We start from the raw sequence: 14,995 nt of genomic DNA on the forward strand, positions 1-14,995 counted from the left end.
ACTAAGTGGAAGATATGACCATCTCAGATAAGATCCAGCTTAGTTATTTCTCCTTGAACTTGAATGACATACCCATTACAAAAAGTCTCAGCAACAACACCATGACATAATAATAACAACATAAAACAAAGAATTGTGGATGCTGGAAATCTGAAATCCAGCCGAATATGCTGCACTCCTCAGAATGGGTGAAGCTTCGATGACATTCAAGATGTTTGAGACCATCCATATTTCAGCAGTTCATTTATTACCAAAAGAAATGGGCATAAACTGTATTCATCAGAAGTTCCCTCCCTGTGAAACTGCAATTACTTACTTGCTGGATTTAAAAATATGGATGCTTTAAAACATTTTATTTTCTTAAACAACATTGGAAAGTGCTAGAAACACAGAAGGTTGGGCAGCATCTAAGGAGAGTGACTTTCAATTCTAAACTTTCAGTTTGAGTGAAATCTTTCCAGACTCTGAATTAAGTAATGATGCCCAAGTTAGGAAAATATTGGCAAATGCAGAAGAAACAAGATTCTCGATGTCAAGAAAATAAAGCCTGATTCTCCAACCATGTTTTGAATGGTGAATCTCACCATGAGCAGTGAGAGTTTGAATCCATTAGCATGCCATTAGTATCTAATCTCACCTCACTAATATGCAGTCACCTATTCTCCCACACACTAGATAGAAACTAGACAACAACAATTCATGACCCGGAGGACAGAGAGGGTGCAGAGCATCTCCAGCTCACTGCTTGGTCTTCCAGGTCTCCCGCATCTCAGAGCACCCTCCAGTGGTTATCAGAAGCCACAGCTGTGCTAGGGACATTGAATGGAAGAAGTGTGCTGGATGCAGAGGGGACAATATTGATGAAGGGAGAAGCTGAATACATGATGGTGGGAGATGCTAATGCATTGGAGGACCTGGGTTACTATGTGAGAGTGGGATAATCGACTGTCATCACCACAGTGGCTTCAGCAGGGGGATGGTGCAGCACAAGGATTGACAGAGCTAAGTGGTAGGGCCAGGTTCAGCAGGTAATAATGGGAGATGATATCATAAATGACTGTCAAGTGGAAACGTGTTAAAGTTCAATACTACTGTCTGACCTGCTAAGTATTTCCAGTATTTTCCACTTCGATTTTTACTTCAATTTCCATGGTTCATAGTATTTGCTTTAATATTATGTTCTAATTTTCAAGGATTATAAGAATGCAGTGAACCCGTCGTGCACAGATAATCAAAGTGGAGAGAATGTGACATCTGAGAGGATGCAGACAATTCAGCAAATGATGGCGGTCAAATAGTCAGAAGCTTGAATTGTTGAACAAACCAGTGGAAAGGCAACAGACTTTGTACACCTTTGCACTTTAATGCTACCTCTCACTTAGTTACAAACTATTTATGCCTGATGAATGACACAAGCTTCTGCACACAGCAGAGCATAAAAGCTGTAGTCTACATATGGAGACATTCAAGTCGCATTCTCAAGATAACTTAAGGTTTTATAACAAAAGGTGTCATCTCAGCTCAGACAATGCATTAAAGGTATGACAAGGTTATAAATCACGCAACACCGGGTTATAGTCCAACAGGTTGGTTTGGAAGCACTAGCTATCGGACCGCCGCTCCTTCATCAAGCAGTGAACCTTACAACGGAGCAGCGTTCCAAAAGCTAGTGCTTCCAAATAAACCTGTTGGACTAGAACCCGGTGTTCTATGATTTTTAATCTTGTTCGCCCAAGTCCAATACTGACTCCTCCAAATTAAAGGTGTGAGGTCAGAGTCTGTTTGTATCCTAATCTGGAGTCAGATTGGTTCTATTTCCAAAATGGAATTTACAAAATATTACATGGATTGACTGCCTGCAGATTGTGCATTTTTTGAGCAAAATAAAATGTATCTGCAAATATAATTCTGCAAATACAAATTCACCCTGTAGACTTGTGTGTGGGGGTCTGTGTGTTTGTGCTCGCTTTGTGTGTGCGCATACATGAGAGAGAGAGTGTGAGTGTGCGTGTGAGTATGAATGCACATGAGATAATGTGTTTGCATGTGTGAAAGCTTGGTAAAGAGTGTGTGTGTGGGTGTAATGGAGTATAAGCCTGTGAGATGGTGTGTGCATTGGTGTGAATGTGGGATGTGTATGTGTGTGTATTAGAGAGGGTTTGTGTGAGTGTGAGAATGTAAGAGTGTGTGTGTGTATGTGTGCTTATGTATATGTGTGTGACAATGTGTATAGTGTAGTGGAGTCACCTATAGTGCAACGTAAACCCAAGGTCCCGTTGAGGCCATCCTCATTGACACCAAACTTGGCTATCAACCCCTGTTCTGGCACTTTGCGTTATTACCTGTCCCAAAGTCTGACTTGGAGGATGGTCACCTGAAGATCCGAGGCCAAATGTCCCTGACCACTGAAGTGTTCCCTGATTGGGAGAGAACAACCCTGTCTGTTGATTGTTGTGCGGTGTCCATTCATTCGTTGTCATAGCTTCTGCTCGGTCTCACAAATGTACCATGATGCGGGGCATCCTTTCCTGCATTGTATGAGGTAGACAATGTTCGCTGAGTCACATGAGTACCTGCCGTATACATGGTGGGTGGTGTCCCCACTTGTAATAGTAGTATCCATGTTGACACTCTGAAATATCTTGAGATGAAAGGGTTGACACGACAGGGTTGTGTGGTATTGTGGTTGATATTGTCCTGAAGGCTGGGCAGTTTGCTGCAAACAATGATCTGTTTAAGGTTTGGTGGAGGCATAGAAAGTCTTGGAAAAATGCTCAATTTCATCAATAATGTGTTTCAGGCTGTGAAGAATATGGCATAGCTTTTCTGCTCCCAGAAAGTACTGGACAATGAAGGGTATCCTTACGGTCATACCCCATGTCTGTCTCCTGAGGACATCATTACAGTCCTCATTGTGGCACATCGGAACTGGTGATCGATAAGTTGAGCACTGTACCCTGTTCTTATGAGGGTGCCCTTCAACACCTTCTGGTATTTGTCATGTTCCTCCTCATCTGAACAGATCCTGTGTGTGTGGAGGGCTTATCCGTAGGGGGTAGCTGTTTTAATGTGTTTCAGCTGGAAGCTGGAAAAGTGTAGCATTGTGAGGCTATCTGTGGGTTTGCGGTAGAGTGTGGTGCTGAGATGTCCATCCTTGATGGAGATGCATGTGTCCAAGAATGAGACAGATACTAAAGAGTAGTCCATGGTAAGTTTGATGGTGGGATGAAACCCGTTTGATATCCCTGTGTAGTTGTTTCAGTGACTCTTCGCCATGGGTCCAGAGGAAGAAAATGTTGTCAATATATCCAGTGTTGGTTGGAGGTCCTATGCAGCAAAGAAGTCTTGTTCAAACTTGTGCATGAAAATGTTGGCATATTGGGGTGCAAATTTGGTCCCCATGGCTGTTCCATGTGTCTGGATGAAGAACTGGTTGTCAAAGGTGAAAGTGGTGAAGGATGAAGTGGATGAGTTGGAGGATGGTGCTTGGAGATCGGCAGTTGTTGGTGTTGGCTGCTGCAGAGATGCCGTCATTGTGGGGGATGCAGGTGTAGAGTGCCGAAACATCCATTGTGACGAGGAATGTTCCCAGTTTGACTGGTCCGTGGCTGCTTTGTTTCTGTAAGCAATCTGTAGTGTCGCAACAGAAGCTGGGGGTCCCCTGTACAATGGGTTTCAAGATGCCTTCAACATAGCCAGAGAAGTTCTCACACAGGATTCCATGGCCTGATACGATTGTTCACCCTGGTGTGTTGACTTTGTGTATCTTTGGAAGGCAATAGAAGTCCTCAATGTGCGAAGTACATGTGATGAGAGCGCAGACGGAACCCTGAAGGACTGGATCAAAAGTCTTGATCAATATATTTAGTTCATGGGTGTGTCCATTGAACGGATTGGCTGGTTGGAGGCATAGAAGTGCCCGTAGTGTTCCTGGTTGTTCAGTTGTTGGTACACTTCCTTGCAGTAATCTGTTCTGTTCTGAACGATGATGGCTCCTCCTTTATCTGCTGGTTTGATGACAATGTTGTGATTGGTTTTGAGAGCATGGATGGCATTGCATTGTGATCGGGTGATGTTTTGCTCTACCTTGTGGGTGCGGCTGATGAATCTGGCATTTACACATTTCCTGACAGTTTGAGCATATATCTAGATTAGTGGTGCTGGAAGAGCACAGCAGTTCAGGAATGATGAAGGGCTTTTGCCCGAAACGTTGATTTTACTGCTCCTCGGATGCTGCTTGAACTGCTGTGCTCTTTCAGCACCACAAATCCAGAATCTGGTTTCCAGCATCTGCAGTCATTGTTTTTACCTAGTTTGAGCATATATGTCAAGCCCAGGGCAACGGCCCTCCAGAGGGGTCCAAATCGACTCCTTCTTTGGTTGCTCCTCTAGAGATTTCTCTGATGACTGTTCCAGTTCATCAGTTGGCTAATTGGAGTCACTGCTGACATCTTGGAAGAATTCCGACAGTCTCATTCATCTGATGAATTCTTCCATGTCTGCTGCAAGACCAATGGGGTCCATTTTGGTGCTGGGGCAGAAATTGAGCCCTCGATGAGAACTTCAATCTCTTCTGGTTGAAGTGTGTGGTCTGATAAGTTGACAATTGATTTCCCCGTGGTGATGACCTGTGGTGCCGGGACGTTTGGCTGTTGGTGCTAATGCCAAGTTTCTCCAGTTTCTTGTTCTTGGTGTGCATGTATGTGGTGCAGTTCTGTCATCTTGTCTGCTTGACAGTGTTGCATAACTGTTCTGTTATATCTTGCGCGCAAGCTGAGATTTCAAGGTTATTGTGCCTACGGAGTTGGTGCACGAGATGATTGAGGAGTTTGTGAGAGGTGTGGAACCATTCTGACACAAGATTGGGATACAGACAGACTCTGATCTAACACCTTTAATGCATTGTCTGAGCTGAGATGTCACCTTTTGTTATAAAACCATAAGTTATCTCGTTAAATTGACTTAAAAGGAGCTCTGGGATTTATATATTAATGAACTGAAATCTGCATTCTAAAAGATGGAAGACTTAACAATCCAGGTTTGTTCAATGTATCATTGTGTGACATTGTAATCTTTTGTAATAAATTCTGTGTCTTATGATCTTATACTCCACAACTACCTGATGAAGGAACGGCGCTCTGAAACCTAGAGCTTCCAAATAAACCTGTTGGACGATAACCTGGTGTCGTGTGATTTTTAACTTTGTCCACACCAGTCCAACACCAGCACCTCCACATCATGGCTACCATCAACACCACTAACTGCTGGCTCACAGAGGAGAGGATCTCCAAGAAGATTGCGCATATCAACACAGACATTAGGTTTCTACAGAAATGCAAGAAAGCAGGAAAGGTCCCAAAAGGCTTACGGATCACGAACCCACTCAAGGTGACCTACAACACAGATTACGCTGAGGGACTTTGCCAGTGCAACTCTCACAAACTCCTCAATTATCTCGTGCACCATCTCTATAGCTGGCGCCATAACCTTGAATTCAAGATAGAGTCCACACTCTCAGCTTGGACAGCTGACTTTCGTTTCAGCAAACTGAGATGGCATGAAACAGGGCTATTGGTGTGCAAATACCGCGATAGATGAAGTAGATTTTGTGAATGCAAAGCTTTGAGAAGAATCCAAAAGTTATTCTACGCAGACTGTTGAATTCTTTGTCTCAACGCCAATATATGCTGACGCTGTGCAAAATCCCTGAAAGAGCAATGTTATATCATCTCCCCAATAGCATAGAAACTGCAACTTTCAGTCTGAGATTTAATGTTGAAAATATTGAGTAAAGAATAAAATGTTGTCAAATGACACGTTTCTATAAATGGTTTCCACAATTTGTTTTATTATTTTGAAAGACTGAAACTGCTATCAGTCAAAACGTTCTGAGTTGAAATAAGTATTGGGGACTGAGCCAAATGAATCAGCCAAGTTCAACAGTTGGAAGGGAGGAGTGATGAAGAACCTTCCTGCCAGGGAAGTTATGCAGTAGTTTATAGACTCATTTGTCAGATCTCCAACATGCATGGAAGAGAGCAGCCTACGTTATAATGGGAGGGGGACATAACCTGATGGAACAGAAACCAAAATCAGAGTTGTGCTTTGAGTGTTTGTTTTTCACAGGTTTCCCTACTGTGCAATTTTAGTCAAAGAATAGAACTGGAAGGACTTACATTTGGCTTTGACTTTGTATCCACCCAACGGAGAGGCATGACCTTCGACTGCATCAAAACCAGCTGATACCAAAACTACATCTGGATTGAACTCACTGGCGATTGGCATGACCACAGTCCTGTGGGACAATGATAAAAACTATGAGCAGGTCTGGAGTAAATGCTTAACTTCATTCTCACAGCAAGCCACCTGGAAAAATTCAGGATCTGCTTTCTTGTTACAAGAAATGTATTTTTCCATAAATTACACAGAAAACCTTGTATTACAATTCTAAATCAGTTGACTATCATTTAAGATTTTAGTTGCACAGCCTTTTGCTTCAAAAGTTGTGAAGTGTTACTCTCTGAAATCAATTTTAAATTTTGAGCAGGCAATAGAGTCATAGAGATGAACAGCACGGAAACAGACCCTTCAGTCCAACTCGTCCATGCCAACCAGATATCTTAAGCTAATCTAGTCCCATTTGCCAGCACTTGGCCCATATCCCTTTAAACCTGTACCCATCCAGACGTCTTTTAAATGCTGAGGTAAAAACAATGACTGCAGATGCTGGAAACCAGATTCTGGATTAGTGGTGCTGGAAGAGCACAGCGGTTCAGGCAGCATCATGCACCACCTTCTGTGTGAAAAAGTTGCTCCTTAGGTCCCTCTTATACCTTTCCCCTCTCACCCAAAACCTATGCCCTCTAGTTCTGGACTCCCCCACACCAGGGAAATGATCTTGGTTATTTATCCTATCCACGCCCTTCATGATATTATAAACCTCTATAAGATCAACCCTTAGCCTTCAACGCTCCAGGGAAAACAGCCCCAGCCTATTCAGCCTCTCCCCATAGCTAAAATTCTCCAACCTTGGCAACATCCTTGGAAATCTTTTCTGAACCCTTTCAACTTTTGCAACATCCTTCTGATAGGAAGGAGACCAGAATTGCACGTAATATTCCAACAGTGGCCTAACCAATGTACTGTACAGTTGCAACATGGTCTCCCAACTCCTATATTCAATGCCCTGACCAATAAAGGAAAACTTACCAAACACCTTCTTCACTATTCTATCCAGCTGCGATTCTACTTTCAAGGAACTATGAATCTGCACTCCAAGGTCTTTTTGTTCAGCAGCACTCCCAAGGACTTTACCATTAAGTGTATAAGTCCTGCTCTGATTTGCTTTTCCAAAATGCAGTACCTCGCATTTATCTAAATTAAACTCTATCTCCCACTTCTCAGCCCTTGGCCCATCTAATCAAGATCCCACTATACTCTAGGTAACCTTCTTCGCTGTCCACTACACCTCCAATTTTGGTGTCATCTGCTAACTTACTAACTACACCTCCCATGTTTACATCTAGGACATTTATATAAATGATGAAAAGCAGTGGACCCAGCACCTATCCTTGTGGCACACCATTGGTCACAGGCCTCCAGTCTGAAAAACAACTCTCCACCACCACCTTCTATCTTCTATCTTTGAGTCAGTTCTGTATCCAAATGACTAGTTATTCCTATATTCCATGAGATCTAACGTTGCTAACCAGTCTACCTTGAGGAACCTTGTCGAACATTTCACTGAAGTCCATATAGATTGTGTCTACCACCCTGCCCTCATCAATCCTCTTTGTTACTTCAAAAAACTCAATCAAGTTTGTGAGACATGATTTCCCATGCATAAAGCCATGCTGACAATCCCGCATCAGTCCTTGCCTTTCCAAATACATGTACATCCTGTCCCTCAGGATTCCCTCCAACAACTTGCTCACCATCGATGTCAGGCAGTTTATTATCTATAGATCCCTGGCTTTTCCTTACCACCTTTCTTAAATACTGACACCACATTAGCCAACCTCCAGTCTTCCGGCACCTCACCTGTGACAATCGATGATACAAATATCTCAGCAAGGGGCCCAGCAATCACTTCCATAGCTTCCCATAGAGCTCTAGGGTATACCTGGCCAGGTCCTAGGGATTTATCACTTTTATGCATTTCAAGACATCCAGCACTTCATCCTCTGTAATATGGACATTTTTCAAGATGTCACCATCTATTTCCAAACATTCTATATCTTCCATGTCCTTCTCCACAGTAAACACTGATGCAAAATACTTGCTTATTATCTTCACCATCCCAACAGCAAGGGATAGAAAGAAAGTTATATTATCCTTCTATAAATTCTTAACTGACAAACCATGCTCTTTACCAAAAACAAGTTTAATTATGAATGCAATCATATGTGATAGGCCCTGAAATCCGTTGCTATGAGAGTCTTGCAGTCAATTGCTTTTATGAGCTAATCTACCTTAATTCTTCATCAAAGTCAATCTTATTGCTATTCATGATGATTTTGCTTTTCCCATTTACTACTCATCTGGATGCATCATTTGTTTTTTTTTCTTTTAGTTCAGTTGATATCTCCTTTTGCCTTGTCCCTTCACCCTTTTGGGATTTAATCTCTCTTTCCCTGTCACCGATTTTCAATGTTATTCTTCCTGCTTTAATCACACTGCCCTTTTTTTTGCCTCAGTACTTCCTTAAACTGATATATTTCTAGCCTTTTACAATTCTGGTGAAAGGGCCAAACCTAAAGTGTTAACTGTGTTTCTTTCCATGGAGGCTGTCAGATGTATTGAATATTTCCAACACCTTCTGAAGGTTTTATTTCAAACATAATTCCGTATTTTTAAAAAAATCTGTTCTAATATATTTCAAATATTTTTCCAACATGGAAGTAAATTGTTAAGGCTCCACTTCCACAATGATATCTTACTAAGAGAACACATTTTGGAGAAGAGGTAATCAAATCAGAGGGATGAATCCAGAGTCCATGTGTCTATCTAGATAGGTTTCACTGTTGTGGACTGGCAAAATCCTCCCTTGTGTATATGAATTAAAGGAAATTGCTCCTTTAATATCTGCTGTACATTAAAATTGCTATAGTCAATTTCAAATGCATTGAAATGGCCTATGTTATTCTATCTTCACGAGAAATTGCATTGCAAAAACGTTACAATTTAGCTACAATACCAGTTCTACATGTTGATGTGACCATGTAAGGGTTTGAAATAAAATATAATTACAGGGAAATTTTGGAATAACAGAAACAGGCTATTGTCCGTGGGATTGCAAACTCTACCTATGAATGTTGTTCTCCCTCCCCTTCTCTGCTTTCCTCCTACCCTTCCTTTTACCTCTAGCTCTATTTTCTTCATTCTGCTTTAATCTGTTCTCTCTTTCTCTCCTCTTCTCTTCTCTTTTGCCATTCCCCACTCCATGTCCTCCTGTCCCATTTGCCCTCCTTAGGCCATTTTCTTTTATGCTCCCTAATCCTGTTAAGCTTGAATTTGGGTTTTGAAGTCCCATTTCGAAGGCCGTATGAGTTTGATTAACCTTCCTTTAAATTTCAATATGATATGTAAATGTTAACAGACGAATGACATCACTTATTGGTGGAATTCTCAGCAGAATGGACGACTGCTGAATATTAAAATCTAGCAGAAAACTCTCTGGGAAACAAAGATTATTACATGTGGGACTATTTGTTCAAATGGCGAATCAGTGGAGTTAAAATATTTCTGCAGGGGTTCTGCTGGTCTCCTGCTGTTCCCTCAGTGGGAGACTGGCAGAACTCCCAGAGAAACGGTGTAAATGGCTGAAAATGACTGCTTATGTCATTTCTCTGGGGCTTCTTTCGGCCCGCTGCCAAATTTACAGCAGCAGATTAGAGTTAGCTCTGCAGAATTACAGGGTCCTGGCTTTATTCAATTGAGAATATTAAAATAAATGATTCTGATGCAAAAGAAAACAAAATGTGTTTAATATTCTTACTATTGATTTTGATGCGAAGTAACATTGCAATTAAATCAGTCCAAAACTTGCATTTTCAGGAACTACTAATTCAGGAAACATGTCATTGATTGCAGGACATGGTCTAGTTAATAGGTGTGAGCACATTTTCAGGAGATAGTTACAGTCATTGAACCCTGAATCCTAGCCATTACATAGCTGCAATCTATTTGATTCCACATTTTATAATTTAAATTAGACCATAGAGGAATCTTGAACTTCACATTCATTGCTTGTAATGTTGGCTGTCTCCAAATAATCATATTTAATCAGATTTCAGAGGCTACTGGGTGCATTTTGGCACAAGTGTACAAGTGGAAATATCCAAAGCACCACTGTCACTCACGAGACATTGATCTGAGAGCCACCAATTTACTGAGATCTATTGACTCTTCTGTACAGCTAGCTACTTGAGATCAGCATTTGTAATAAACTGCCTAAAATTATCATTAAAATGGTATGGTTTTCAGCAAGGTGGGAACTACAATGCAATAGGACGTTTTGAGTTGATTAATAAAGCAATGTTAGTGTTAGATTAAGTGTACAGAAGTGTCATTTTACAAACATATGCTTCTGGTACAGAGCCTTGTGCACTGTACATGTGTATCTGGAATTCAGACATGGATTTAAGCAGGAGTGGCTTAATTTTTTGGTATTCACAGAAATTGGAAGCATCACACCAGGAATAATATTTGGAGGATCTGCCCAAAGGAGTATTTAAAATTAGATTTTGATCTGTCACACAACTGATGTCTTGAGGAAAACCTGTTTTGATAAACTTATCCTCAGTAATCCTCAGTATTCTATAGATTCACTCACTCAGACAAGCAGTTTCGATGCAGACACACTCCTGTGACGCTGAGCAGAAGAACCCCCATGGAGTGCATGCACTAACAGGCATTGAGTTTCATAGAGTTCTTTTAATATGTGCCAATTGAGAGCTGTTATTTTATTCCTGAACCTGGCCTGCTGAGTTTTACTGTTGGTTCTAAACAGACTTTGAATGACCTTTGACAGATTTATAATGCACAGTATAGTCCCCTTTGATCTGCGTATATAGCATGGAAACTATTTCTAATTACAGATTGATTTACTTTATGATCATTATAAATAACGCTTGGTGAGGACATTCTAAGAAAGGGTTATCCGGGAAGATTTCACCTTAAGGAAGTTAACAACTAACAAAACTACAAAGGGTGAAGATATTTTAAGTAATTAATGCTTGTTTAAAAACTAATTTCAATGGCCTCTTCAGCACTCATGACATATGCGTGTTATATGTAATCCACTTGAGCCTCCATCCTGGTCAGAGATCAGCACCCAGTCTGTGCCGTCTCCAGGATTTGGCGGACTGGGTGGCCATGCAGAAAGTTTGATTACCTTCTCGGCTTTTCCAGGGTAAATGTCAGACCCTGTTATCTCACATTTGCTCTATTCTTGCCTCTGAACCCAGTGCCCGCCAAGGCTCATGTTCTGATACCCTTTCTGATGCAAGCAAAACTTTCCCTTACTCACTTCTGCTAGGTCCCAATCTCCCACACTACTAATCCTGTGTCCTCCCCACTGCCTCCTCACTCTATCAGAACATGTCAACGTCTTTATCCCATGTACACTACTCATAACAGCTGTGCCAACCATTTGTCTCTCTCTGATTCACCCCTTCTTTGTAATGATAGGAGAAGATATCCCATAACCGGGAATCATAGCACTGGAGAGGTGGGAGGGATTTGGTGCCCAATATTTGTGTCCTGACTCCGTGTAAGGAGACAATATTCCTCAGGACAGTGCTTGAAGCCACATACAAGAACTCACAAACAAAGATAAGAGCAGTTTTGAAAAGAATACCTTAAATCATTCACAGGTTGAGGTAAACTTAATGGAGACTATAGTAGTGTGTTAAGAAAAGATGTTGAATCAATATGTGTACACATCTCTAAAGAATCCTAATCCTTTAAGAAAGTAACTAAAAAAGAAGTCAATTATAGAGATGACCAACATAGGTGTCATCTCATAGGAGCTGAAAAATGTGTTGCTGGAAAAGCGCAGGCCAGGCAGCATCCAAGGAGCAGGAGAATCAACGTTTTGGGCATAAACCTGAAGAAGGGCTTATGCCCAAAACTTCGATTCTCCTGCTCCTTTGATGCTGCCTGACCTGCTGCGCTTTTCCAGAAACACATTTTTCAGCTCTGATCTCCAGCATCTGGAGTCCTCACTTTCATCTCGTAGGAGACAAAGAATGATGTGAGGGCATAGTTATCATACCAAAGTTTGATCAGATGTGTGAATCTTTCACAATTTAATAAGGCAGCAGCTAGAGAAATCTATGCCATGGTTATTGTGAATGAAAGCTTATCTAAACTCCCTAAAAACAACATCTTCACTAAAAATTATGTGAACAGTAGTTTCTGACAGGTTCCCTCAGGTGGAATGTTCATATCGCTTACCATGCTCATCACTGTTTGGGAAGTATTGTTTTGATAAATTTCATTTGTAATCGCCTTGGCTCCAAAGATCTTCAAATATACGTATTATTTTCAACATTCTACAGGAATTGGAAGGTTTTTACATCATATAGACAATATCCTGACTTATGCAGAAAACATAGAAAGACATGACCAAATACTGACAACCAGCTGATGAAGGAACAGTGCTCCGAAAGCTAGTATTTCTAAATAAACCTGTAGGAGTATAACCTTGTATTGTGTGATTTTTAACTATGACCAAATACAGTCTTAAGATCGCAAGACTTCCCCTCATTGAGAAATGGAAGTTCTCCAATTACTCTATTCCATGGTTGAGATAGTTGGCTTGAAGTGTGATCCTTAAAAAGGGAGTAAAGGAGTTTCTTACTCCAAAGTTAGTATGTGACTTACAAAGATTTCTGGGAATAGTAAACCATTCAGGAAAATGCTTGCCCCATTCGCTAACAATTACTGGACTTTTCAGACACTCAAAGAGTCTTAAAGATGTGTTAGAAGTCACATCATGAAGAGGTCTTTGAAAGATCAAGACTTCCACAGATGTCTCGGCCATTGCATTGCACTATTTTCAATTATTATTGCAGTGGATGTCTCAGCCACAGGTAATGAAGATTTGGGGATGCCGGTGTTGGACTGGGGTGCACAAAGTTAAAAATCACACAACACCAGGTTATAGTCCAACAGGTTTAATTGGAAGCATTAGCTTTCGGAGCGCTACTCCTTCATCAGGTGATTGATCTTCATCCACCTGACGAAGGAGCAGTGCTCCAAAAGCTAGTGCTTCTAATTAAACCTGTTGGACTATAACCTGGTGTTGTGTGATTTTAAGCAGGTAATGAAGCAATGCTTTTTCTAGAATAGTCAGAAGGAGACAGAAAACTGATACATTATGCATCCCAAGCATCATCTGATAAGGAAACTCAATATGTACTAATTCATGGTGGCTCAGTGGGTAGCACTGCTGCCTCACAGCACCAGGGACCCAGGTTTGATTCCAGCCTCGGGTGACTGTTGTGTGGAGTTTGCATGTTCTCCCCGTATCTGTGTGGGTTTCCTCCGGGTAATCAGGTTTCCTCCCACAGTCCAAAGATGTGCAGGTCGGGTGAATTGGCCATGCTAAATTGCCCATAATGTCGGGTGTGTTCGTCAGAGGGACATGGGTCTGGATGGATTACTCTTTGGAGGTTCGGTGTGGACTTGTTGGGCCGAAGGGCCTGTTTCCACTCTGTCAGGAACCTAATCTAATCTAAAAAGGATGTCCACTTGGGTACACGGGCCTGTGATAAATTTTCAGATTTCATGCTGGGTCTCATGGTGCTTATCGTGACCAACTGCTGGTCTCATTATTAGATGAAAAAGAATTGGCAAAAATGTTTCGACTGATACAACAATTTTGGTCTTGAATAATAGATTTGCATGTATGACCAAGTAAATTCAAAGGAAATTTGTATTGGCAGATGCCCTTTCCAAAGGCAAACTTACACCAGCTGATGAAAAATTTTCTGGAAAATACAGTCATCTACTCAAGCAACAAAAGTAAGGCCAACAACTCAATCAAACTTTAATCTCATCAAAGAAGAAGAGAGAAATGATCTGCAAGGTCTCATAGTATATGAATACTGTACAGAAGCAAGCAAAGAATGCTGGAGAAACTCAACAAGTCTGGCAGTATCTGTGAAGAGAGAAACAGAGTTAATGCTTTGAATCCAATATGACTGCTTCTTCAGTTCAAAAAGAGAGATACGGGACTTGAAGTGTCAACTCTCATTCTCTCTCCACAGTTGCTGCCAGATCTGCTGAGTTTGTCCAATGTTGCTTGTACTTGTTTCAAGATTTTCAGCATTGTGGTATTTGCTTTTATTATTATAATGTATAGAAGACTGACCAGAAAAGAAACCAAGTGGCTTAATCATGAAAACGTATTTCAAACACCGACAACATTTCACTGTTGCTGATGACTTGTTGATTTTTGACAGCAGACTTGTTATCCTCCCTTCAGCGACAAGATATATCAAGGACGCTTGGACATCATCAAATGGAGAGCTCGACCACAAATTTCAGAATGGTGGCCAGGAATCCGTAAACAGGTAGAAGATTTCATAACTGACTGTCAGACATGTGCCATACATAGCCGCAAACACTAACTTGCCCACCAGACTATGAGGACACATCAGACTGACCTGTTTGTATTTTGCGGCTGCTCTGGCCTAGTTGTGGTCAACTATTTCTCTCAACGAATCAAAGTAAAGAAATTGTACTCCACCACTGTGCATGCAATTGACAAAGTCTGAGATGAATATTTACCACTCATTGAACCTTGGATGTGCTTACATCTAATAATGGGCCACAATTTTCCAAAAAGAAATTTGGAAGCATATCAGGGTTCCAACACCAACCTGTAAGGCATCCCGAGTCAAATCGAGTGAAGCTGCATGTGGAGTTCAAATAGTGAAAAAACCTCCTAAAGAAGGACACAATCATCTTCACAACTTTATTAAAC

General features: G+C 41.2%; 1 protein-coding gene across 11 annotated transcripts in view; it reads right to left on the reverse strand.

Moving 5' to 3' along the window:
• LOC140480462 (histone deacetylase 9-like) overlaps positions 1 to 14,995 on the reverse strand; it is a 778,931-nt gene that overhangs the window by 62,388 nt on the left and 701,548 nt on the right. For 10 of the 11 annotated variants that reach the window (XR_011961302.1, XM_072575348.1, XM_072575350.1 and 7 more), the window contains one exon: positions 6,177 to 6,295. The exons of the other annotated variant lie outside the window; for it this stretch is intronic. Coding sequence is in view for 9 of the 10 variants with exons in the window: in XM_072575348.1 (XP_072431449.1) it covers positions 6,177 to 6,295 (119 nt within the window). In the remaining variant the exon portion in view is untranslated. The remainder of the gene's footprint in view (positions 1 to 6,176; positions 6,296 to 14,995) is intronic. 11 annotated transcript variants of the gene reach the window in all.

Source organism: Chiloscyllium punctatum, chromosome 8 (assembly GCF_047496795.1).
Source record: "Chiloscyllium punctatum isolate Juve2018m chromosome 8, sChiPun1.3, whole genome shotgun sequence".
NCBI lineage: Eukaryota > Metazoa > Chordata > Chondrichthyes > Orectolobiformes > Hemiscylliidae > Chiloscyllium > Chiloscyllium punctatum.